Here is a 24804-nt window from a genome sequence, read left to right on the forward strand (position 1 = left end):
AACTTATCAATAGCCTTGAAACTAGCTGAAACTTTCCGTATAGAAAAATATGAATTCAAACTATAATTTTATAAAAGACATAACATAATTGGAAATAAAAGAATGAAAAACTAAAAACGAATATAATTTTCTATAGTCATATGTACAAGGAACTTAAAGTAAGCATATTCATTTCATCAATGTAAATGTCCTCATTTGGAGGAAAAATATCACCTGGCAACATTTATAAGTAATGGCGCTGGCGGCTGACGGAAATTTGGATTTTTGTATTTACAGTTACGTAAAAATCAAAATCAAGTCGTAAGTTGTCAAGCGGACCCCAGGCTCCCATGAGCCGTGGCAAAATGCCGGGACAACGCGAGGAAGAAGAAGAAGACAGTTACCTACGTAAAAATATCACATTTAACTCGATACATACGCGTCAAATGTTATATCAGGCGGTTTGTTTTTATTCACTGATGTGTTGTGACACCCATTCACTGCACAAACAACCATCTTTCTTGTATTTTTTAATTTATAACCGGGAGGTGTACACAAACCAACTCGACCTTGAGTACTGCGAGGGCCGTTCGGATACGATGACACGAGTGCGACATAATGTCGTACTCGAAATGGCTTCACTAGGGATGTAATTATAAATCTATGGTATTTGTTACTGACATGAGTGGACTTCCGCTTCTGAGCGCGTTTAGTCTCAGCTCAGTGCCAGTGACCCCCCCACTCCGCGCCTGTTTTACTCTGGCGCCTTATTATGTTACCTTTGTTTTCAAATTTAATTGGCTCTTCACAGATAACTTATCTTGATAATAAACGGCGACCAATAAACCGGGGGTCGAGAACAGGCGACTGTCCCTCAAGATAAGATTGCCTGAATGACGTTTAATACTAGCTCTTCTACGGGCATGCGTGCTGTACTGTTAGAAATCAGAGATAATGAAGTATCGATAAGTTTAGTGTCACTGTCATCGTGCGGGACGACCCAGACCCAGTGTCTGTCGTGCTTTTGTATGTGTAGCGTAGCAGTTTCAATATTAAAGTATCGGCAGTTTGAAATTGGATTTGCAAATGCAAGAACGTCTGCTACTGGTGGATAACTTGCAGTCACGGAGCGTCAAACAGGGCTCTACACAAAACTGACGAGCCCTAACCTTTAAAGCAGTAACTGATGATTTACTAACACGACATTAATAAATTAATTAAATTAAGGCAGATTAGACATACCTTAAAGACTAACACAAGTACATACAATACGTAATAATACTCACCTCAATAATGTAAATCAAAATTATATTTGTAAAATAATTAAAAAAATATTAACAATATTGAATGATTCACGGTTAGTTTCACTAGACTTAAATCGACCGGTATATAAACCGTGATTACCTTACCCGTCAACAAGATGCATGTAACGGCGTCGAAATATCGGGAGCTCAAAAACAATATAACAGGTAATCACGGTTTATATGCCGATCGATTTAAGTCTAGTAAAAAAATATTAACGCCAAGTAAAAATTTACACATAATTTAACGCAAACCATTGCTATGTATTTAGGTAGCTACCTAAATCGTAGTTGCATCCGCTCATGTAATTTTTTTTATAACTTAAAACGTTGAAACTCTTGGTCCATGGGGTCCCAGCGCGCACAAGTTTTTTTGCAGAAATGTGAAGCGGCTGATTGACGTAACTGGTGACCGAAGAGCTGGCGGCTTCCTCGCACAACGCATCAGTAGGTATTGCGATATAACGAGGAAATGCCGCCAGCATCCTTGGTACAACATTTAAAGTAAGTTTTTGTTATCGGTTTTATTTTTTGTCACATGAATTAAAAGGGGAGGCACATATGTATTTTTTTTTTTAAGTTTCGCTTAATCAAAAATGGTTGTAGCGACCCATTTCTGTTTTGAAAGACAATAGGAAACTATAAGAGATGGTGTGGAGTCATTGGATTGTCATCGAAGGAGACCAACTGTCCCTAATATATGTACAAAAAATATATAATCGAGTAGTACTACACGTATTAACCGAACCCGCGCCCAGCGTTTTCCATTAAATGAACTCAAGTTGTCGATTTTCGAAGGGTGGTTGTGCTCATTGACCTTTCACTACCATTGTACTGTGTCAAAATTAGTTATTCCGTCGCTAATTAAATATGTATAAACTTGTTATTCGGTTATGTAAATCATGTTTTTGAACATACAATCAAAGCTAATTTAAATTGCGGACACCATTGTTTGACAAACCCAAGAATTATTTTTAACAACGAAAGGTTGCAAGTGTCAACTGAATGATGTATTTTTTTACACACATTGAACGTGTAACGACAAACACGTACATGAACTACATCACATCTAAAACTTAGGTAAAAAAATGTCAGGCGTCGTTAAACGAAATACGGGGACGTAAAAAATCAACCTTTCTGGCAATTTATGAACGCTTTTAGCAAAAGGTTTGCTGTTTACAAGACGTCTTTTATTTAAAACTTAATTTACGATTTCTCATTTAACAACATAAAGATAAGCCTTCCAGAGACAGCCTCAGTTGACTCCAGATGAAAAAGCGGACCCATTAAAATGGTCTAAACGGGAACTGTACGAGGATCATAGGTATCTAAATTAATCACGGAAGGGTCGCATTTAACTTTTTTTCATCGTTCCTAGTCCATTCATTCAATGATTTTTCTGATATGGATACGATCGGTCGTAGCTATACGGCATCACTCTACCTTGACGTAAAAAAAAACGATATAAAAAGTATAGACAAATGTTTATCAAAAACTGTATGTAGGTACCGGGACTGTCCCCAGTTTGACAGTTTTGTCAGTCCTGATAACAGTTACTATATTTATATGTAATTTTATATATTTTACTTACCTATCCGTTTTGTACCAAGGGGAGTAGAATTTTTGTAGGCTTTTATTAACTTGCAATGTTTGTTAGTTTTTTTAGATATCGATTGAATTAAAACTAAGGATAGGTATCATAGGAACAATACGTAACTTCGACGACAATGCAATATTATGGAACCAATCAAGAAGGTCATATTATCTCATCATAAAGACAGAATGTTGGCATAGGTACTGTAATAAAAACGTTTTATTTGGATCGTGACTGTCTGACTAATGTCGAATATTATGAAGAATATCTACAGCCAAAATAGAACTAGAAATAATTTTGATATTGTCGTCGGTTATTAATGAAAAAAAAAAAACAATTCAAACGGGTTATACTCAAAGAGTAATGTTATACCTCGCATAACAAATTTAAAATTCATATCGAGATTAGAACCCTTTTAAAGCATTCATGATCAACGGGTAGTTCTGTCAAAATTAGGTTCATTGGGCTAAACCCACATAAAAAATACAAAATAATGATTAATTTATAATATGAACACCAGCTATACATAGAAAATGGGCTTATCAAGCTAGCTACACCTAATACTTTATTTTAAAAATCCACACCATTCAACGCTAGAGGCTCATTCATTTATCAGGTGGACTACTGGATCCTAAGCTGGTTGCACTAAAAAAGCCGTCTCCCTGTTAAAGCATGGATATTTCTTTATGTTAATAGTCTTAAGTAACATCCTGGGAACTTATCAGTTCTCCTTGGTGAGAACTAGAGGTACCTATGTCAAACTTTATTGAGCGATTGAATTTCTCCATAACATGTTCCCAGATTGCAGACTGTTCGACTGTTTGGAAATTCATACGCGATATAATTCGTTTCAATTGTATTATTTCATTGTATATATTAAAGAATATATTAAGTCAAAAAGGGTATTAATCCCTTGACCCAATTAAAAAGTGAATAATACTTAAAAATCAGAAGAATTACCAGAATATATTATGTTCATAAGTATGCCGTCCTTATGCTAAGTAAACAGTAGCAAACGACTTGCGGTGGTGCATATACATTTAAAACCAACCTTCGTACTAAGGTCTCAACTGCTTAACAGGTAGCCTATTTCATAGATATAGTAGTACCTACTTTTAGTTAGAGCTCAACGAGGGGGGGGGGTGTCTCTGGAGTTGCAGGCGTACATAGGCTGCGGAGACTGCTTACCATCAGGCGGGCAGTATACTTGTTTGCCACAGACGTAGTATAAAAAAAAAAATATCCTGATAGAATTAGTAGCTCTGTCGGACTGTTTTAGGTTTTACGAAGCCATTTTGAAGAGGTATGAGGGTAAAGCTCCCAAGATACCATTGTTACGAAATCAAGAGCTCGCCTTGGAGGAAACACTGACTCCCGAGTGACAGGCTTTGACCTAATAGTGTTATAGTTCGGGAGGCAGAAGCTCAACCCCACTACCTAAATGTGTTACAAACCAAATACATCTGTTTCTTGTTCAATAATATGAAATGTAATAAATAAATGAAATGTAAGGTATAAAGCAATAAAGATTAGTTTATTATTATTATTATCAAGAGCTCGCACTACTTCTTCTTTAGTTACTCTATCCTACTTATTAAAGTTCAGTGATAACTTTTTAATTATTTTTGCTTTTGGTGTCGGTCGTGCGGTTGATTCAGGTCAATCAAATAAGTATGTATATTTAAAAGTGGGTCACTTCAACTAGCGATTTCTAGTGAACTTAATTACTTAGGAATGCATATTAAGTAAAGCTCATGTAGGTACCTGTATAGCTAATGAAAATATATATTAATATAGAGGTAGTTAACATGTTTTTTACACAAATACTCTGGAAATAAAACCATATTAGTTCCTGAGTTATGGTTGTTTTCTATGTAATTAAGTATTTATCTGTATAATATCTACTATATAAATCGTCGTCTAGTAGCCACGACACAAGCCTTATTGAGCATATTGTAGAACTAGGTCAATTGGTGTAAGATTTTCCCATGGTAAGTATTTATTTATTACTTCATGTTTTGACGACCAGTCTGGCCTAGTGGGTAGTGACCCTTGCCTATGAAGCCGTTGGTCCTGAGTTCGAATCCCCGTAAGGGCATGTAGTTGTGTGATGAGCACAGATATTTGTTTCGAGTCATAGATGTTTTCTATGTACATCGCTGTCTGAGTACCCACAACACAAGCCTTCTTGAACTTACCGTGGGACTTAGTCAATTTGTGTAAGAATGTCCCTATAATATTTTTTATTTATTTAGTGGAAAATAGCAGAAAAACATTGATCGGCACTACATTAGCATTAGCGACACTGCACTACAAACCATGGCGCACCTGCTGGATTGCCCCGCGTGCCCGCACTCGTGCTCTGAATCTGACCTGAGAGATGCCACGGTCCGGGCTGTCAGTACCGCTGCTTTCTGGGCATCCACTATTTAGGGGAACCTCGACACGAGAGAAGAGAAGAAGCGTCAATGCGTTGCAAAAACACTTCATAAATTTGACACCTTATAAAAACTTAATTAGGTATTTTTCCTTGATATATGTACCTACATGATCTGAGTTATGTAGATCTGATTTACAAAATTATGACTGAAATAGTAAAGATCACCGACAAAAAAGATTTTTTTTACAAATTCCGTTCATATATATAGCTGTTTTTATCGTATACGTTCAAATTTACCATAATTAGTTTACATAACGTAGAAGCGAATGGCTGGTCAGCAACCGTAGTCACATCTAACTGGATTGAGTGATATGCTTAAACGAACTTAACTATAGGTAGTTGGGAAAAAGAATCCTATTCGGCTTCGGTGACCACCGCCGATATGAAATAAATCCAATATGTCAAACAGTGCTTACATTTTGAAATGTATTCACAGTATTTGTTAGGCCGTTTTAAAATCGGGTGATAAATGTGATTGCCGCGAACAATGTTCCATTCCGAAGCGGGCAGTTAGCCGGCGGGTCGCGTCGCGACCCGGTGCTAACTAAATGCTCATTTGAATTGCCAACTATGAAAATTATGAATATTTGCATTGTTATTAATCCGACAGTAGTCGTTTAATTTTAATGTATAATTTCACTTTGTTATAAACAAGTATTGTTTCGTTTGACGCGCTAGTTTTGTTACGAGGTTAAGTTGAGGCATTCGCACCTGACGGTAGGTAAATACCTACTCGTACATAAATGTAGCTCGGTATAGGTAATCGCACTGGACTGTCTCAAATGTAAGATGCCGTAGGTTTAGAAAGTTTTTCAAAAATCGTTCCTTTTTTTAGATAGGTAACAATAAGGTTGCCTGAAATTGTATTAGCACTCTTGAGGATTTTCTCTTGGGACTTCAGCGATTCGAATCCCGAATTTCTCGATATCACGAACATAGGTTTAAATCGCACTTTAAAAATTTGTAACAATTTATGAAAATTTATTCAAAATTTTTTTTTCGAGGGATTTCAGCGATTACTTTTTTCCTTATTTTTAAATCTTACAACAAATTTAAATTCAAAAACATAACATCCGCAGTCCCAACCCCGCCACATCCATCTCGCTTGCGTTTACGCTCAGCCTACGGCCTTAAGCCTTAGGTACGCTGTTTGTATCAGAGATCTGAAAAAAATACGCAATAAGTTTGTAAGCTTCTAATTTAGTTACAACATTTATTGCTACGTTTTTAACTAAAATTACACAGAAAGTAACCACGTAAATTGACTCTTTGAATTGAAATTGAAAAAAGTAAATGAATTTGTAACCGAGACTATATATGAATATAAACTATATATTGATAAACTTACACATATACTTAATACAAATAAACATACATATATTAATACATACATAATTATACCAAGTGTGAATCATTAAGTTGATGAAGAAGAAAGTTTGTCAAGGAAATACTTGCGCAACATGCGCTTGAATGTGAATTTGGTCCGCGCTTGTTTGATAGAGAGTGGGATGTCGTGTCATAATATTTTCTAAAAGACAAAAAATATGTCCATTTGATTCACACCTGCTTACTATACAGGTAAACACTAACAGACATTCACGGCAGTATAGTTAACCCCAAGTTTTATCTAGGTAGACTGAAAGAGCCCACTGGACTTCTCTGATACCTATTGAGTGCCAGACAACCGCTTACTGGAAGACTACAAATCGTTACGAGTACACACTAGCACTTGTGGTCTAAAGTTATCATACAAGTTATGGGTGAAAACAATGCATAATAGTTATCATAAAAACTACATCAATCATACACGAGTTAAAGAGATAATAGATTGTTAACCAAGGCATGAAAGTCACCCATTTCAGTCGAGGTAGATTGCAATAATCCAAGACTGAAATAGTGCCTGACATCCGAGTTAAACACTCTACATTAAACTCTCTCATCATTTCGAATACAAGGAAAGTAAAATACATGTATGGGTTAAACAAACGGGGCTTAGTATAAACTATTCTTCTTGAAGGTATTTTCAATTAACTTTTAAGATAAAAATATCGTTAACTATGGAGTAGGGAGGGATTAAATATCAGAATGGAAATTGTACAAGAAGTCCATTTTAAATCAAAAATGTTATTGCTTATCGTATAAAAACGGACTTAAAAAGTAAAATTCCCTACAGCAGAAACGTATCACTTTCTGCACACTTAATAGATATACACATGACCCACGTATTTTCAGAGCATGATAAATGAAAAATGTCATGTTCTGTTACATTGGAACTTTCTAAGATCACAAACATCTTATTTCCTTCAAGATGTAAAGAAAGGTAAAGATAAACTTTTGTATGTATGTAGCTTTTCTTTGGCTCACACAATGTTGAGCAATGTGCGAACTTAAAGAGGAAACATTGAAGTTTTAAGAATTAATTGAAGGGATACCTCCAGTTTATTCACATCACGCTTAAAATTTTAGTGGCGCTCCGAGCCCTAATTTAGAAGCAGCAGAAAGAAAGAAGAAGAAGCAGAAGCAGATAAAACTTGGCAGGTGGCGTGGAAAAGTTAACAATCCAGAGCAGTTTAATATGAACGCTGAAATGTGAATTATTTAGACGTTTTCTAAAAATTTGTTAAACCAAATAGTGAACATATTATTGTGTGTGTAATGTGTTTTTAATCTACAAACACAAAGCCCTCTCATTTGATACCCCACACAGTAAGTTTAAAAGAAGAAAAATCTTTGACTTCACAGTTACTACCCCCACCATTTTTGCGCTTATCGTCTCATATATTTCCATTCAGGACATCATACTGAATCCATTGATACCATATATACCCTCATCTGACATGATTTGTGCTAAAATCGATTTCTAGAAGATTTGTTGACCAATGTACTAAGTAAAGTTTAAATGTAAAAAAGTTACCCATTTCCAATAACCAACAGAAAATGCATGATTGTCTATGACGTTATAACAAATAAATACTCGTAAACGATAAGATATCGGAAATTATAAGTATCAGTACCTACTCAGACACCGACCAACTGTGAGCGACTCCGCCAAGTATTGACCGGATGCACATCCGTAATAATTAATGGGCGGCTGACGGATGCAAATTACGTCAAAATAATGTTGAACGATATACGTAATATGAATACGACTACAATCGATTTAAATAAAGACAACATAATTTCAAAAAAGTTATAGTGTTTTATTCTTGAAATAATTAATCATAATTTTTCTTTATTCGATATTTTCAGTCCATTACTTTTATAGTTCACTATACACTTATACAGGGGAAATGACCTCTCTACATCTACAGATGTAAGAGGTGCGTATTCGTAAAGTGATACTTCATCATCATCATTATTTGGAACTTACTGATATAATAACAAAAAATGCATATATTTTTATACATAAATATAACTCGAAATTTATTAAGTCTTATCCATCTTATGCTTTCGTCACCATATTGCATCCATCGTCCGCCCTTTGGTAATAATCAATCCGCACAATAGTGATGCGTTAAATGTGACTCTGCTATAGATAATTAAACTAGAATAGAATAGAAATCGTTTATTCATGAACAAATTAACAACACATTATAACATAATATAAATATAACAACGGTATTAGCCACGAAACGGTCCCGACTCGGCATGGTGCTATTAGCCTGGCGAGGCTAACGCTGGTCTTCCGTCGGGGCCACGGAATAGTAGATTGTTAACCAAGGGATGAAAGCTGTCAGTGCATTCGAGCTCGAGCGCCAAACTACCTCGACAGAAATGGGGCTTTTCACCCGAGTTAAACACTCTACTTTTCATTTCGCATACGAGGAAAGTAAAATACATATGAATTAAAAGAAAACAAAGTTAAGTTAAACTTCAGTAGTAATTCTTGAGGGTACTTTCATTAACAATTTAGGTAAAAATATCGTTATTTATGGAATAGGGAGTTAGTTAATTAATTATAAGGATGGAAACTTTACAACTAATCCATTTGAAACCAAAATGTTAAATGCTTATCATAACAAAAAAAGAAAAAAAAAGCGTACTTAGAAGACAGTGCTCTAGAGCAAAAACGTATCATTTTCTGCACACTTTTTAGAACAACTACTACCCACTTTTAGAGCATGAGCAATGGAAAACTCAACATTTAAACAATACATTTTTTAACAAATAATAAATAACGCTCAATTAAATTACAAGTAGAAATTATAAGTACATATACAATTCTATACCACAAGAAGGAATGTAGATGATGACTAAATCTGGACCAAGATAGAACTTATTTGTTTCTACAATTAGTATGCCTTAGCCTCAACTATGGTCCCATGTAAAAAAGTTTGCTTATAAGTTGGGAAATAAATATTTTTAATTTTTTTTCATGTCCCATCAAGCAGAAAGCACGAAACTTGGCATGCATATTGCTTTAAGGTACATTTATAAGAATAAACAGAAGTGTAAACACGCCGAGAAGTTATTGTTTCTCCCCTCTCCCCCCTTATATATCCCCATTTTTAATTTTTATATATTTTCATGAAAACTGTGAAGGCTACGATAAACTGTCTAGGAGAAATATATTTTCCATAAAATACTTATAGTTTTCAAATTATGCCTAATTTCTCCTTATAGGTAATATTGGAGTCTGACGACTAGGGGGGCAACTGCAGTGAGTATGCACTTATGTCTCAGGCGATGCCGCTTGGGCTAGCACGATTGTTCCTTAGGTCAAACAAAACTCATTTAGCCCGGTAGCCATGAGCCAGGATATCGGCCATAGATTTGGTCGAATATATGCTAGGTTTCTTCCTGCTCTTAGCAACTAGGGCAAGTTTTATATCATTTTCGTATGATTTAGGGACGAGGAATTTATTCTTGAAATATTCGTTATACCTTATTATACTGATAAACTGATTTTTGCCGGTGTGTCACGTTTCCTCATAGTGTACTTGTGCTTATTTAGGTCATAGTGCTCTGTGTGCAGTTGGTTCCTAGATAGCGGCAAGGCATTCGAAGACGCTTTTTTGCTGAAGGTCTCCTTTAGGCCCTGCAAGTTCTTCGACTTTTTCATTTCCCACGATACTCGCATGCCAGGTCCTGCATGTCCGGGTTGGGTCCCAGACCCAACGCAAATCAATCGGATTCTGAGACCCAAGGTCGTTTAGAAATTGATTACATTACCCTAAATAATCCGTAACCAGCCTAAACGTTGCGAGTCAAGTTTCGTGAGGATGTAGATGGTTGAAGTAGCTGACTTGAAGGTTGGTTGGCGCAGATTCTAAAATGGCGTACAGCTCTGCCTGGAACATAGACTTCCGCATTCTATTCCGCAGCCTAGTCCATTTACCCATTTGGTGCCATCAGGGTACCACTTTAGGCTTCCTTCTTTCCAACAAATTTGGCTGTTTGACCAATCCTCCCGTCTGTGTAGTTTCACCAGTGGATTTACTTTACACGTATTATGTTTTTCTTACAATAGTTAATAAATAATGTTTTATTAATCGTCTTCTCCGATATTCTTTATAGTGTTGCAATTTTTTTTATTATCATTTGGAAGGACTTAAGCGTCGGCATAACATCAATACCCTATTTATTTACACCTACATACTAAACTAGCCTTTGTCAAACTTTGTATGACGAACTCGCACAAAAGCCGTCGTAATATAGTTTACTTTCGGATCCGCAGCTGCTTTGTACACAAAGACATAAAAATTGTAATTAGACGAGCGGAGGCTGCTCGAAGGTGATAAAAACATTAATGAGAAGTAATTAACACAAAATAGCGCCAGTCTAGAAAGCCGTGCTTAAAATAAATAATGTTACAGACAAGAACACAGTACAGTAGTATACAATTTCCAATACATTTGTATAAAGAAAATCTCACTCAAACACTTAAGCGGAGTGGAATCGATGAGAGGAGCAAAACAAACAAGTCTCGACACAGACAGCAGATCGTTTAATCAGTCTGTGCAGACACGGAGGGGGGCTGCCACTAAATGACCATCCCTCCTCTCCGTGCCCGCGCCGTGTCCGCAAACAGCGTGCTCGGCTGCAACGCGGCCGAAGCACCACTAGAACTGGCATCGATAATACTGACGGCTTAGCTTGCCAGTAACATATATATAATTAAAGTATTCATCGCATATTTCCTTTTCGATATAAACCATCTTATTAGTGACTATGCTCTTCTTCAGTGACGACGTAACGAGCCTAACTCAAAGACGTTGCATTTTTTTTATTACAGCCATCTTGGAGCCCTCTAAACAATGGTACCATAAAATTACGTTGTATCCGTAGCCTACGTTGTATGCTAAATTTCAGCTTCAGCTGATTCCGATACCAGCAAGTCATTAAAATGATTTGCTAACGTTAACGGATAACTTAGGTTTTAACAATTCTTACATAGGTACTATGTACATCAGAACAATTATTAAAAGAAAAAAAATGCAGCTTCTTAAAAGAAATTTTAGGATGGCTGGCGTAAAACAACAGTGTGTGTATTGAAACATCGATCGTTAAAAAAATGCTCGCTCACGCTGCGCGATACAGTAATAAGAAGAGCACTATATATCTTATACCTTTAAACGAGCAATTCTTGTATATATTTCTGTGATCTCGGAATCGGCTCTAAGAGATCTGATAACTTTTTGTCATTGTGTCTCGTCTTAGCAACATTTTACATGAAAATGTTTATGGTGGTAAATATTTCACTGCTTTTTGTATGTTTCTTCTAACAATATTTTTTTTAGTCAATTTTTTCTTTCCTTTTTGGGCGTCTTTCTTGCACATCAGATGTGCCTCTTTTTGGAGCCCACTAATTACACACACTGTATTATTTTAAATTTTGCACGAAATAAAGTTTGTATGGGGAAACCCATTCAATCTTCCATCCCCAAATTAAATGGCGGGGGGTGATTCACTAAAAATCTTGAAATATGTATTTTATTATTTATAACAAGGAGAATTTATCATCAATTTTCAGTCCTCTAGCATAAAATTGTATGTATATACATATATATTTAATTTTTACTGCACAATACATGAAGCTACAAATGGCGGACTTAATGCCTTAAGGCATTCTCTACCAGTCAACCAATGGGTTAAACCAGAAATATTACGTAGGTGCAGTGTCTCTTAAAGTAAATTAATTTGTAACCGAGACTATATTCGCTATGTGCACAACTGTCACGCAACCTAGCATCCGCAAGTCTAAGGGAAAACGTCAATTCACTACATCTTATAAAACTACTCCAAAACTAAAAACTACTGAACGGATTTCCATACGGCTTTCATCTATCAATAGAGTGATTCTTGAGGAAGGCTTAGGTATAACTTGTTAAGGTTTTGTGTAAATTGGTTGAAATATAACGATGTTGTCTGAAAAAATCACGCTGGCTAGGAGCTTTAATCAAAAACGCTGCCTAATCCGTTTGAGCTATAACAACATAATGTATGGTGGGGTTGTTTCTCATTCATAGGTCTACAAAATAGTCCACGATGTTAAATGTCTATCTTTTAAGGATAACTTACTATTTCCATTCTTAACTTCTAGGAAAAGATCACGTAATATGTGGCATTTGCAAAGCATTTACATGGATGCACTTCGCACGGTCCCAATACGAATATAAACTAAAAAATTGTGGAAGTCTCATACCAAAAAACCCTAATTTAAGGGGTAAGTAAAAGTTCCATGTTTTAGGATTTTTTTGTTTGTGTGAATAAGTAAGTGAGTGAGTCCGTGACGAAATCGGGTTTTTTTGATCTCCATAAAATATAAAGCATAAATGCTACGCAATTAAAACTTTTTTATTTTTAATAATATAATATACTCGTACAACCATTGCACTATTGACTTCACATATCCCCTTGCGCTTCGCTTGGCTCGTCTTGGCTATTATTTTATCAATAAATAATCGTATCGTATTGTATCGGAACAGTGCAAAAGCAAATTGGCAATGTCTGGTATCAATTAGGTCTACGGCGCGGCCTTCCGCTACACTATCCGCGCCCTACCCGCGCCGGGCGGAAGCCGCCCGCCCGGACTCATTCCTGCTTCTGCCTTCTTTTGTCTTGCCGCACCAACTTGTACTCACCCTTCGAGAAACTGTTCGTCTTCAACCCTAACCTCTTAAATAGATAATTGATAAATTAATCACACGCTAGATTAAGATGATGTTCGCGTGTTGAAACCAAACTATGAGTAATGCCCGTTCAATATGAATTCTATAGAGAAATGATATGCACCGGAAGTTTAGCTGGTCGGATCGGAGCATACATCAAACACGATGGAGTTAGACGGGCGAGGCGGGCGGAGTCGCGGCCGCGAGCTAGCAGGCAATAAGCGCCCTCCCCGCGCAAACAACCAAACACCCACGGACCGTGAGGTCTACTCATTTCGTATGCAATTTTATTCATTATTTGTAATCTGCTTCAATCGAATGGGACTCGGTATAAATCACTTTTAGGATTTGCTCAATAGGACGTATGTAGATTGACGCTTTCAGTGTGATATTTAAATGCGATGTGTCTTTGAGGCGGTAGATGCAGCGCTAATAAAGCCTTCCACGAACTCGATATGTATGAGAGCCGACCTCAGAAACTCATTTGACTAAAACAAATAACGCTCACTTTCTTTTTATTTTCTTACGCGAACCTTTTTAAGATGCCGATGCGTCTTCCCATTTTATTTCAATCTGTCGTTCAGGTTATTATACAATGACGTGTTATGGTGCCGGCGAGCACACGTGGTGATATCAAAGGGGACATCAAAGGCACTAAAACGAGATTGTTAACATTTGGCAGCTCTTAAAATTCTCAAAAAAAATTAGCGCAATCTCATAGCACCGATTACGGCGTGGCGGTTCGCAAACATCTGTTGCGGAATGAGTTATGGTCACCGTTCATTTGGTTTTAAATGCGCAATTTCTAAGCATAAAATTTCGAACAATGGGTTGTTAGAGCGCAGCGTCCGGAGTGGCGATGGCGGTCGCGGAGGGTAGAGCTGCGGGTTCGTTCCACCGTCCACAACTCTACGTCAACAATGTTCATCCCTTCACACTAAGTAGAGTACATCTAGCTTCGTTAGTGTTTAAAATTCAATTCTGTCCAGTCTAACTGCAAACTGTGTGGGTAGGTATACATGTTTATCCCGACTTCGTGTGTCATGACTATTGACTACATATTTGTCGTAGAAAACCAATAGAATTGTTAATAAAACATTGTTAGTCTCAAAAGCTACTCTGTATATTTTTGACCTCGATCCTGCTTAGTGACACTGTGAACTTTTGGTTGTACAAAAGTATAAACATAAACACACGAAAACAAGTCATTAATTAAACTTAAGGAAGGCATAAACATCCATAAGTTTCAGCGTACAGATGTAAGGATACAGAATTCAGTTGTTTGTTTCTAGTTTTTTTATTTGATTATGTAGAGATTTGAATTTTTCTACGTCCTGTCTGGGCTACTGGGTACAGTTACCCTGCCTCTGAAGCCAATGGTCCTGGGTTCAAATCTTGGTAAGGGGCGTAAGGGCATTTATTCGTGTGATGAGCACGGGTTGGTTTACATATAGGTGAACCTTTTCGCCGCCATGGACTTGGTATAAAGTCAGTACATTTCGTGCCCCGTATATAAATTTTTGACATTATGTAGATGACACTTTGTCACTTTATTTACGTAACGGCGAAATATTATGGAAGTATTTTGGCTTAGAACTTTGTCATTCAAATAATACTTAGTTATACTTATATCTAAAAAAAGATAATAGAGTTAGTTATAGTTAGACCATAGTAGATAGTAGGGACATTTTGGACTACATCCAGCTGCTTCAAATTATAATCTACACTAAAACATTTTAAAAGGTAATAAATAATAACAATTATGGAGTACATAACATTGACTACTTGTGTAGGTATATCGCATCGCAGTGAGATTAAACTGAAGTTTAAACTATACGTACAATGAAATCTAAAAGTATACTAATTTAATTATATCTATAAAACTACAACACGGAATTCTGTTATTAGATTTTTTTAAAGCAACAAAATATAATTGAATTAATAATTATTATAGATATAAAGTTATACAAACATAAAAATCTTAACCTAAACTGAACTAAATCCTAAATCTAACCAACACACAAAAACTATCCGCACAACTCGCCCGCGCCCCTCCAGACGCAAAGGGGCCCATCACTCTCGCCGCGTTGCCACGTTGAACGGCGATGGAAAACCTCTGCATCATAAACGACTCGGAGCGAGGGTCATGACATGACCACACTCCCGCATTCGTCTGCCCACTTCCCCAATAAATGTCTTATGTGTAACTATGATTTTTTTTTAGTTAAATAATTATAGTTTTAAGCTTTAGTTATGTATCTTAACTGTATAGGAAATAAGTTATTCAATTTTGGTACTAAATAAAATAAAAATAATTTTATTATTAAATTATTTATTTTCATTATTTCCTGTCCATTATTTTATTTTTGAAACGGTCATGAAAAATGTCGTGGTTATCTCCGTCTTTTATAAAGGCATTGTCCCCAAGGGGGGGCAGCTGCCCCTTGCCCCCCTTGCCTGTACCTGCCTACGCCCATGACTCGTAACATGGGAGATTGCAGTCCGAGGTTGGTCCTAGTTACTGGCACCGAGAAAGGTTTCGTTATAGGACGCCGAGGATAATTATGAGGTGTGGTTATACAGATTATCTCAAGCAAGTTGCTGCATTTGATTTGTCCATTTACGATTTATGCAGAAAGTGGAGGTCCAACATTCGTCACCGATCGCACAGGCTGTTCATATTATATTTGGCGAGGCGACAGTGGTAGGTTTTTCTGTGCGAAAAGCCTGGAGTAACAAAAGCAAGATTTTTAAGTTGTAATCGGTTTATAAACAGTATATTAAAATTATCACATTAGCTGAGTTCGGGAAAGTTTCGGTCGTTTTTAGGTGGTTTGAGATGATGTTGGATTTTTTTTTCTCAGGATCAGGTTACGAACATGAGTCAAATACAGAATTGATAACAATGAAATTCTCTATGAAATTTTATTTTATTATCTTTCTAAACGTCAAAGTGAACGTGTAATGTGTTGAAATGTAGGAAACAAAATAAATTGACAGAATTATTTTTTTACCTGGCGGTGTAAGATCGGACGAGCCTATAAGTCCGTACCATAGAGTTTACTATTGAAAAATAACCGGTTTCAACCCCTGATTATTAATATAGAAGATAAGAGTATGATATAGAAGAATTGGCTTATCTGACACGATTTTTATATTTTTGAATTTTTTCTTTACTCGTACACCATGCACTAAATTTTCAAGAAATTATGATTGTCAAACTTTTAGGTGTGGGGTCAATGAACCCACGTGGGTTCATTGACACCATAAGCGCGGTAGGTTGAAAGATGATAAAAGAAGACATAAGGATAAAATAATATGAAAGTTGAGTAATTAGTACGACCATTTTTAATCCGTCTGCGTTTTTGTTTATAAAGATTGAAAAATATTTTTTAAGTATAAGAGTTCAATTAAGTATGTGGCAGCGTTACTTGGTTAAGGGTAGCGATCAATAAAAGATAATTCGGGAGCTTAATTGTAAGTAATACCTCCAATTAATTACATTTCATACCTAATTTAATCACAAATAGTGGCGACAAGAATAAAATTTGAGCATCCCTGAGAATTTAAGATCGGATGATTAGCATACGATCTTCTACCACTTTGGATAAGACCGGATCTTGGCCTACAAGCATCTTATTAAAATTACAAATAGGTATACAGATTTGTCACAATTGAATAGAAATATCATGCGTCCTGTAAAAGAAACAAATAACGCTATAATTTACTAGTTTTTTTTTCAAATGGTGAAGGTATAGTAATAGATTAGGAATATTTCGGGTTAAAAAAATAAATCACATTTTTTGGACGTTTGCAGTTACCTACATGATCTCATCGCCCATAAATAATCTCATCTTAATTATAAGTTAATTGTTACCCATATGATCCCACATCCGCGTAGTCTGGCCGCAGGGGAGTTGCCTTTAGCGGTCACCCACACTATAACAAACATTATGCCTATAAATATTATCAGTCCGACAGCTAACGGTTGGCTCCGACATGGCTGAAATTATCGGAAGAGCCTTTTCGATATCGGATGTCGGAAGGCGCCTATTCAAGTCCGCCCTTTTCTGCGTTTCAATAGTTTTTTAGTAATGATTAATTAAATTAATAAAAAATACAGAGTAACACGTATGTCTTACATGTTACTTATATCCGATCGGGAAATGTGAAAACGCTCTAGTTGTCTACTAGTCTCTTGCTCGAATCCCGAGGCTCGAGTTTTAGGAGACGAAAGGGGCCCACTGATTATCTTCGCCGGACGATATCGGCCTGTCAGTTATTCGCGATTGTCAGCTTTTGCGAATAACTGACAGGCCGATTACGTCATGCGAACTTATAAATCTTATAATCAGTGGGCCCCTTGAGATGAAAATGTACTTACTTTGCAGTTGGAGCGCGGACTCCAGTCCAGATATGAGCAATGTAATCACTATCAAACACCTTGATTATCTTAGCATTTCATTGTTTGGTATGCAAAGCGTTTTTTCACAAATACTTTGAATCTCCTCTAAAAATAACTAGTTTCTGTAAAATACTCTAAAAGTCTCTAACAAAATTAAAAGAGCTAGATGTTCAATTTCATAAGCCTGTCAAAGTACAACAAGCCGTTGATAACTTGATATCGTTTGTCCATAGGTATCTGTCAATTTTTCATATGGGTTGTTAACAACATTGTGTCGCTCAATATGTTGCTCTGTTTTGTTCTTGGCTAAGTTGTATGAATTAATGGGGGTTTATTATTGCCACCATTATAAGTAATTAGGTATAGAGTATAGCTAATCAAAAAACACTCGTGCCCTATGTACGATGAAGGACTTTCGTCTTTACCGACACCAGTTCTATTCTAGTTATTAAAAAGTTTCTAACCACACGCCTATAAAGTACCCACTTCAAGATACCTAATTAACTAGCGATCTGATAATTTTGTCAAAACCTAAAATGGTTGATTGTTAATAAAAAAAGATCGAACATGTCAAATAAACGCAATGATGCGAGCAACACGAAACTGATATTAGCCCAGGAAAGATAGGTTTCGCAAAACATGAAATTATAATAGTCTATTTTTAATTTATTTTATTCCACTTTTAGATAACCTATTAAAGAATCCTACAATTTTTTATCCGGAAGTCAGTTTATAGGCCATTTTTTTGTACAAACATACACTGACTTTTTTTTATTCAAATTTAATTAACGGAACCAATCATGGGACATTTAAGAGAAACTTTTGAGTATTTTTTTTATTTTTGACCGACACCTGTCGAATTTCGATTCATTGCTTTCATTAAAAATATAGAAAACATAGAAGATATGTTTTCTATATATTTTATAAAAGCAATTGCAGTAATTGGATTCAATTTACAATAACAAATTAAAACTAGGTATGTTTCTTTGCTCCAGTCATGGGATGTAAGGCCCCATTAATTTTCAAATTAACAAATATCAATGAAAAATTAAACTTAAGCAGCTCTTTGGCTCTTGTTTATGGAAAATGTTGCCAGCGTTTAAAAACTGATAGTAAATACTTGTTTTACAGGATTTGTCTATACCATCCCATTATTGGTCAGTCCCATCACAGGGGCGTTTACTAAAATATTTTTATTAGCGCGTATTAAAAACAAACGACATTTAGTCTACAATCAGTAAAAAGTAAAATCGAACAAAAATTTCACCCAGGACTGCAAAATTTATGGGGGTCATAGAAGTCCCAATCTTCTAGAAACAAATACATAGGTACAATAGTAACAATAAGCTATTAGCTTATAAGCTCGTTAAAGTACTAAGAAAATACATTATCATAAAAATCCTATTGAAAAAACGTTTGTAATATGTGTGTACATATTTATGGTCAATACACTACATTGAATAAATCATCTAGATGTCGTGAATTATTTCCATTGAGCTAATATGAGCGGACAATAAAATGACTCGAGTATGTTCAATGATTATGTTTTTTTTTGTGTGGCAGAGCCTAGTTTTTGTAATAGCTACAAAATGCGATAAATCTTAGATGCAGATCATTGTTCATAAATAGAGGTAATTAAATTTCCTAACTTTCACTTTCTTTATGCTTATTCTTTTTTTCTACTGTTGTGGGCTGTGGCAAATGTCAATGGATTCATAGAAAAATACTAATTTAATAATGGTAAGTACATTCATGTTGTTTTTTTCTTAGAGCGAAACCACCTTACCTACTCTTGAGCATGTGCATGCAAAACAACCTATACAATGTACCTATGTTAGGTTAGTACCGATCTACCGTACTAAAATTGATTAACTATGTCTCACAATAAATAAATTTAAGTGCGAGCGTGATGCACTAAGATGGAACTAAAATTGGCAACATATTTAACAAATTTGAATATGCCCCAGGTTAAAAATACTACTTGGCTTTTTTTATAAAAATGAAGAAAAAGACGTTTGCTAGAAAAGAAAAGAGTAGGTATACATATTTGTGACCGTGACTGTACCGATAACATTAATAGTAGTAAATAGGCTGTTGGTGATTAAATGTGGCAGCGCGTGCGTCCGGCACAGCGGCCGCGGCGCGAGTGCGCGCCGACCGGCGCGCGACGCCGGGCCCAATTGGTCGCCGCCGACCCGCCCAGGGGAGGGGGCCACGCAAACACTCTCATACTCACCTAAGATAATTTATTTTATGTTATACCGTTTGAATATTTTATATGTGTGCGAGTTTTTTCGGTCGGTATGCGTGCAGTGTGAAATATTCGCGCGATAAGAAAGAAGAGGGGAACAGATCGATTGGGAACGTTGCGCTTTTTATTTCGTTAATCTGCGGTGTCATAGATTGACCGACGCTTGTTCGAGTGCGCTCAATGGCAGAGCATCACAGTATGACGTAAATATTATCTTTATTTACATACTTCCCGAGTTTTATTTATTATTTAATTACGCTCTTTCATCTGAAGATGGCTTCTAAGTTGATACTATAGTGTGTGGGCTTCGTTACGATGTAGAATTGCGTCTCTATTAGACAAAGCCGCGGCTTATAGTGAGTCGAAGCGTCAATGAACTAGAGCTCTACAATGTAGGTAGTCAGCCTTGTCTTGTTGATTTCTTCTACCATATCACATATTCATTAGCCATCAAATCACGAGAAGAATTCGATGTCTTCATATTCATTTATAATTACTTAGGTCTAATTCACAGGTACCTGCGTAGTTAAGTGCCTACCTATTTAATAAGACAGCAGCGTTGCGTGGTCCCCAGCGATTGTAGCGCTTAAAAACAGATTTATTGACCATCACACGGAAGAGATAATTGTTTATAAGTACCCATGTAACTTCGGGTATGGCAAGATTAAATTGGCTCGCTTTCATGGACAGGGATATGCGTCCACATCCACGCACCCGTGCCTCCGCTCCCCTCTACAATCGAAAAAAAATTACAAATGTCGTGGTTACCTTTAATCAAATGCAAAGCTATCATTAAGTCGACGCTTCGACCGACTAGCTCGTTGTGCGCATCGTCACTGTTAATTATCACAATAAATATGTATAAAATAAAATAAAAGAGACCGCTTCTTACCAATACTAACAGAAAATACGAGAAAAGAAAGAGAAGCTTTAAAAAAGGAGTGCATCTACCCCCACCTCCGGGGCCGAAGTGGGGGCCGCCCCGCCGCGGGCGCCACCCACCGCACCGCAAAAATCGAGAGCGTCGTCAGCGCGCGGGGTCAAACGGCGACGCCAGCGTGAAAAGAAGGAGCGGTGAGGTGCACGCACACAGGCAGCAGTGTGCGTGTGCGCGCCGAGCGGGACGGTTGACGGCAGAGCGAGACCGCGGCGCCAATTACTATCACCTGGCGGGCAGCTACCGCATTACCCACTGCCGCCGCGCGCGCCACCACGCGCCGTGCACCACGCGGTCCGCTCCGCTCCCGACGCATCGATCCGGCGCCCGGCCGCCCGGCCAGCCTGCACCGCCGGATGCGCCGGCTGAATCCGCAAGACATGACACAGTGAAGTGTACGGACAGTGACGCGGAAAATACGTGGATTTTTTTTTATTGTTCAAACTCGTAAAATTACAGTGAAAAATGACGTCCCAATTCGCCTTCCGAGGATCTCCGCCCAATCAGGTATTTACTCAAAGTTTTACACAGATTTGACAACTTTATACAAAGTAGTTTCCAAAAGTTATTTATCACTGAAAAGTTTTGATTCAACTCTTTGCTGAGCGATCTTAGTTAAATCTGTCTAATAATAAACAGCCTGTGTTGTGGTATGCTGACATAGTTACTCAAGTTATAATGTATTATTACAATCTCGACTGTTCATTTCATCCATGCAAATAAAAAATCTTAGTTCATTCGTTCCAATGTTTGAAGAGACGTGACGTTACACGAAGATTTCTTTATCTGTTCGAATTCGCAACACTCAAGTTGTCTACGTAAAACCACCTGTAAAACGGAAATAGTAGAAGTTTCCGTTATTAGACAGGACCGTGTGACTGGTTCACTAAATAAACACAAACATTTCATATCAAAATATAAAAGTTTTCAACTCGACACCCATTCAAATAAACATTTGTAATTCCAAGGCAAAACTCCGGCAGAGCTCACGCTGTGCCTGGTATAAATTATACCGCTTTCAATTGTTCACTTCCAAAACAGTATTATTTTAATAATCAAGCACGTACTTATAACGTAACAAATTTTCTTCAGTATCCATCATTGTCAAACAAGTTGTTTTTACGCTGCTTGCCTTAATTAGTATCATAGAAACATCCAATTAGTAACCAAGGAGAATAATAGCTATTGGATTCTGAGGAGAGCCATCTTATCACTATCACGTTCCTATTGGCTTTTACTTTTAAATATATCTAAAATACATACTTTAATTTTACTTAGATATTTATACAATCATAGATGAAATTATTATAAACACCGTCTTTTGCGCTTATGCAGAAATCATAAGCTTTCATAAATTTTAAAGTGGCAAACTGCATTCTAGTTAAAAATTATTATAGTCTATAAATGCTGATTTAGATTGGTTTTGATATAGCAATTATCTTCTATTATTAAATCCTGTAAAATTCATAACTGTAAACGATCTTTAAACATCGGTGTTGTCAAGCTGTCGTAGGAAGCAATTAAACTATCAACCCGGCCCTCCGCGCCAGATGGCCCGCGACAGATTTCATCGAAGACTTTCCACAAAAATCGTTATAAAATTATAAGAATTTTTAAATTAGAAGGTGTCCGTTTTCATTAAGTGGAAATGTTTAAATAAGCGCTCAGAACTTTTCTTAACCTTTCGTAATAACTATAACAATTTCATGACCATTGAGATTAAGTTCTTTGATTTGAACCCTTTATGTATAAAATACCTCAAAATATATTGTATTGTAACATAAATTGTATTGTAAATAATTTGCTTTAGATATTTTTAAACATTAGGCATACTATTATTCATTATTGTATTTATGTACTTACATTTAGTCATGCATATGTTATGTTACATTTATATAAATTATGTATCATATTTTTAAACTGGCATAGGCACATCAAGTGACCACACGCTATCATTTAAAAACTATACTGGGTATAATCGCTACATACAAGTTACGGGAAAATTCAATATAAAACAATTGACTCACGCGTTTCGAACAAGAACAAACGATTGTGAATTTTCACGTTGATAAACAATTACGACAATACAATGTACGCGATTAACGCTACAAGCCGAGTGGCAGCGTGATGGATGGCACTGTGCGCAACTTACTTGTTATTACCGATCGGGTAATTGCCACTGTTATAGCGATACACGTACACCATCCGGATACAGCGTATCTGCGGCTGGATGACTCAACTTTGACCCATAGGTACTGTTGCTAACGACTCTCCTACGTTGGTTAAAAGGATATAATGTAATCCGTTTCGATTTCAAAAAAGATGCATACTGTTAACTTCATTATAAGTATGTAAAGTAGGTTAAAGTTACACTCGAAAAAAAAATACTGTAGGTATCTAGATTTAAAAGCGATATTTATATACTCGTAGTAGCATTCACCAAATGATATCAAAATAAATAATTGTACTGAACTGCCACTAAAGCGATGATTCTGTAACATTCTAAAACCTACTCAAAAGCGCATGAAACCAGTCACCTGCTCTAGGGAAGTTTATGTTTAAAAATATTGATAAATAGTTTCTTAATCAGTATCAAAATGTATTAAGTATATACTACCTGTATAATGCAAAAAGTTCTTATATTTACAAACAAAAAAGCAGAACAAAGCCAGCCTTCATATTGGACCAAATTTTTTGTAGTGATTTATACCTACTTAACTTAAATAATACGATTTTTATTTTGATTACTTTTCAATTTTTTTATGAAGTGTTTATCATTACCTAAGGTAGGTACGATTGTCAGAACTAGTGGTTTTTCAAATTATTTCCGGATATTTAAAATTAATTTCTCAATTCGGTTTATTAAATATTTGTTAATATTTATTTCCTATATAAAATGCTGCAAGGTTCACAGATGGAAATGAATATTAATAATAATAATAAGTTATATCAATTTCTTAATGGTATCCTCCATAATACACAAAAAACAAAGTAAGGTTTTTGTTTATAAAAAACTTTTTAATCGGTAAACATTCATGAACAGTTTTAACTGAAGAAATGAAACGTTGTTTAGTTGTTGAGCCCGCCCACATCGCTTACACGTTGGCAGCTCTCCACATCACAGTGGATAAATGTCGTACTTGATCATAAGACTTATAGGTAGTTTGAACATTTATCGCTTATCGGTACCTCCCGGCCGTAGGCTAAACGCATAGATCATAATCTACGTGGCTATTCGTCGATGTTCATTCGAACAAACAAATGAATTGACACATCTATGCCATACTTTGCTCTAATGTATGTACGAGTAGGTACATTATGTAGAGCGGTACACATAAAACTGTCTTTATCTTAAATGTCACATGGGACGTATTGTGGTTATTTTCTATAATTTTATGTCATAGTATTTGTTATGGGTCTAGAACAAATTATATCATGTACCTACCCATACAGTCACGGTGTTTAACTGTTGAGCCATTTAGCGTTTTCTTTACATTGGACATTACATGGTGAAAGAGTTGAAAAACTATATTAGTTTACACGCTAAACCGTGACCGTATCAAAATATGAAGATGATTTTTGTTAGACGTACCCATACACGGTGCTCATAAGGAACGCGAAACATTTTAACCATGCATTTCTGGGGCCAAAATAAGGAGTAAAGGCCAATTACGCACATCAATTTTTTTTGTTTAAAGTTTCGATTTTTAAAATATATTTTTACATAAAAAGTAAATTAAGTGTATTGGAAAAACTTAAAATGAATTTTTACTATTTTCGTAAAAC

General features: G+C 36.2%; 1 protein-coding gene across 2 annotated transcripts in view; it reads left to right on the forward strand.

Moving 5' to 3' along the window:
* The first annotated feature begins 20798 nt into the window (after positions 1–20798).
* The window catches only part of LOC133531214 (homeobox protein caupolican), a 58505-nt gene continuing 54499 nt past the window's right edge, over positions 20799–24804 (forward strand). The window contains exon 1 of one of the 2 annotated variants that reach the window (XM_061869434.1): positions 20799–21525. Coding sequence is in view for 1 of the 2 variants with exons in the window: in XM_061869389.1 (XP_061725373.1) it covers positions 21484–21525 (42 nt within the window). In the remaining variant the exon portion in view is untranslated. The remainder of the gene's footprint in view (positions 21526–24804) is intronic. The other variant, XM_061869389.1, reaches the window with a different exon arrangement.

Source organism: Cydia pomonella, chromosome 1 (genome assembly GCF_033807575.1).
Source record: "Cydia pomonella isolate Wapato2018A chromosome 1, ilCydPomo1, whole genome shotgun sequence".
In the NCBI taxonomy this organism is placed as follows: Eukaryota; Metazoa; Arthropoda; class Insecta; order Lepidoptera; family Tortricidae; genus Cydia; species Cydia pomonella.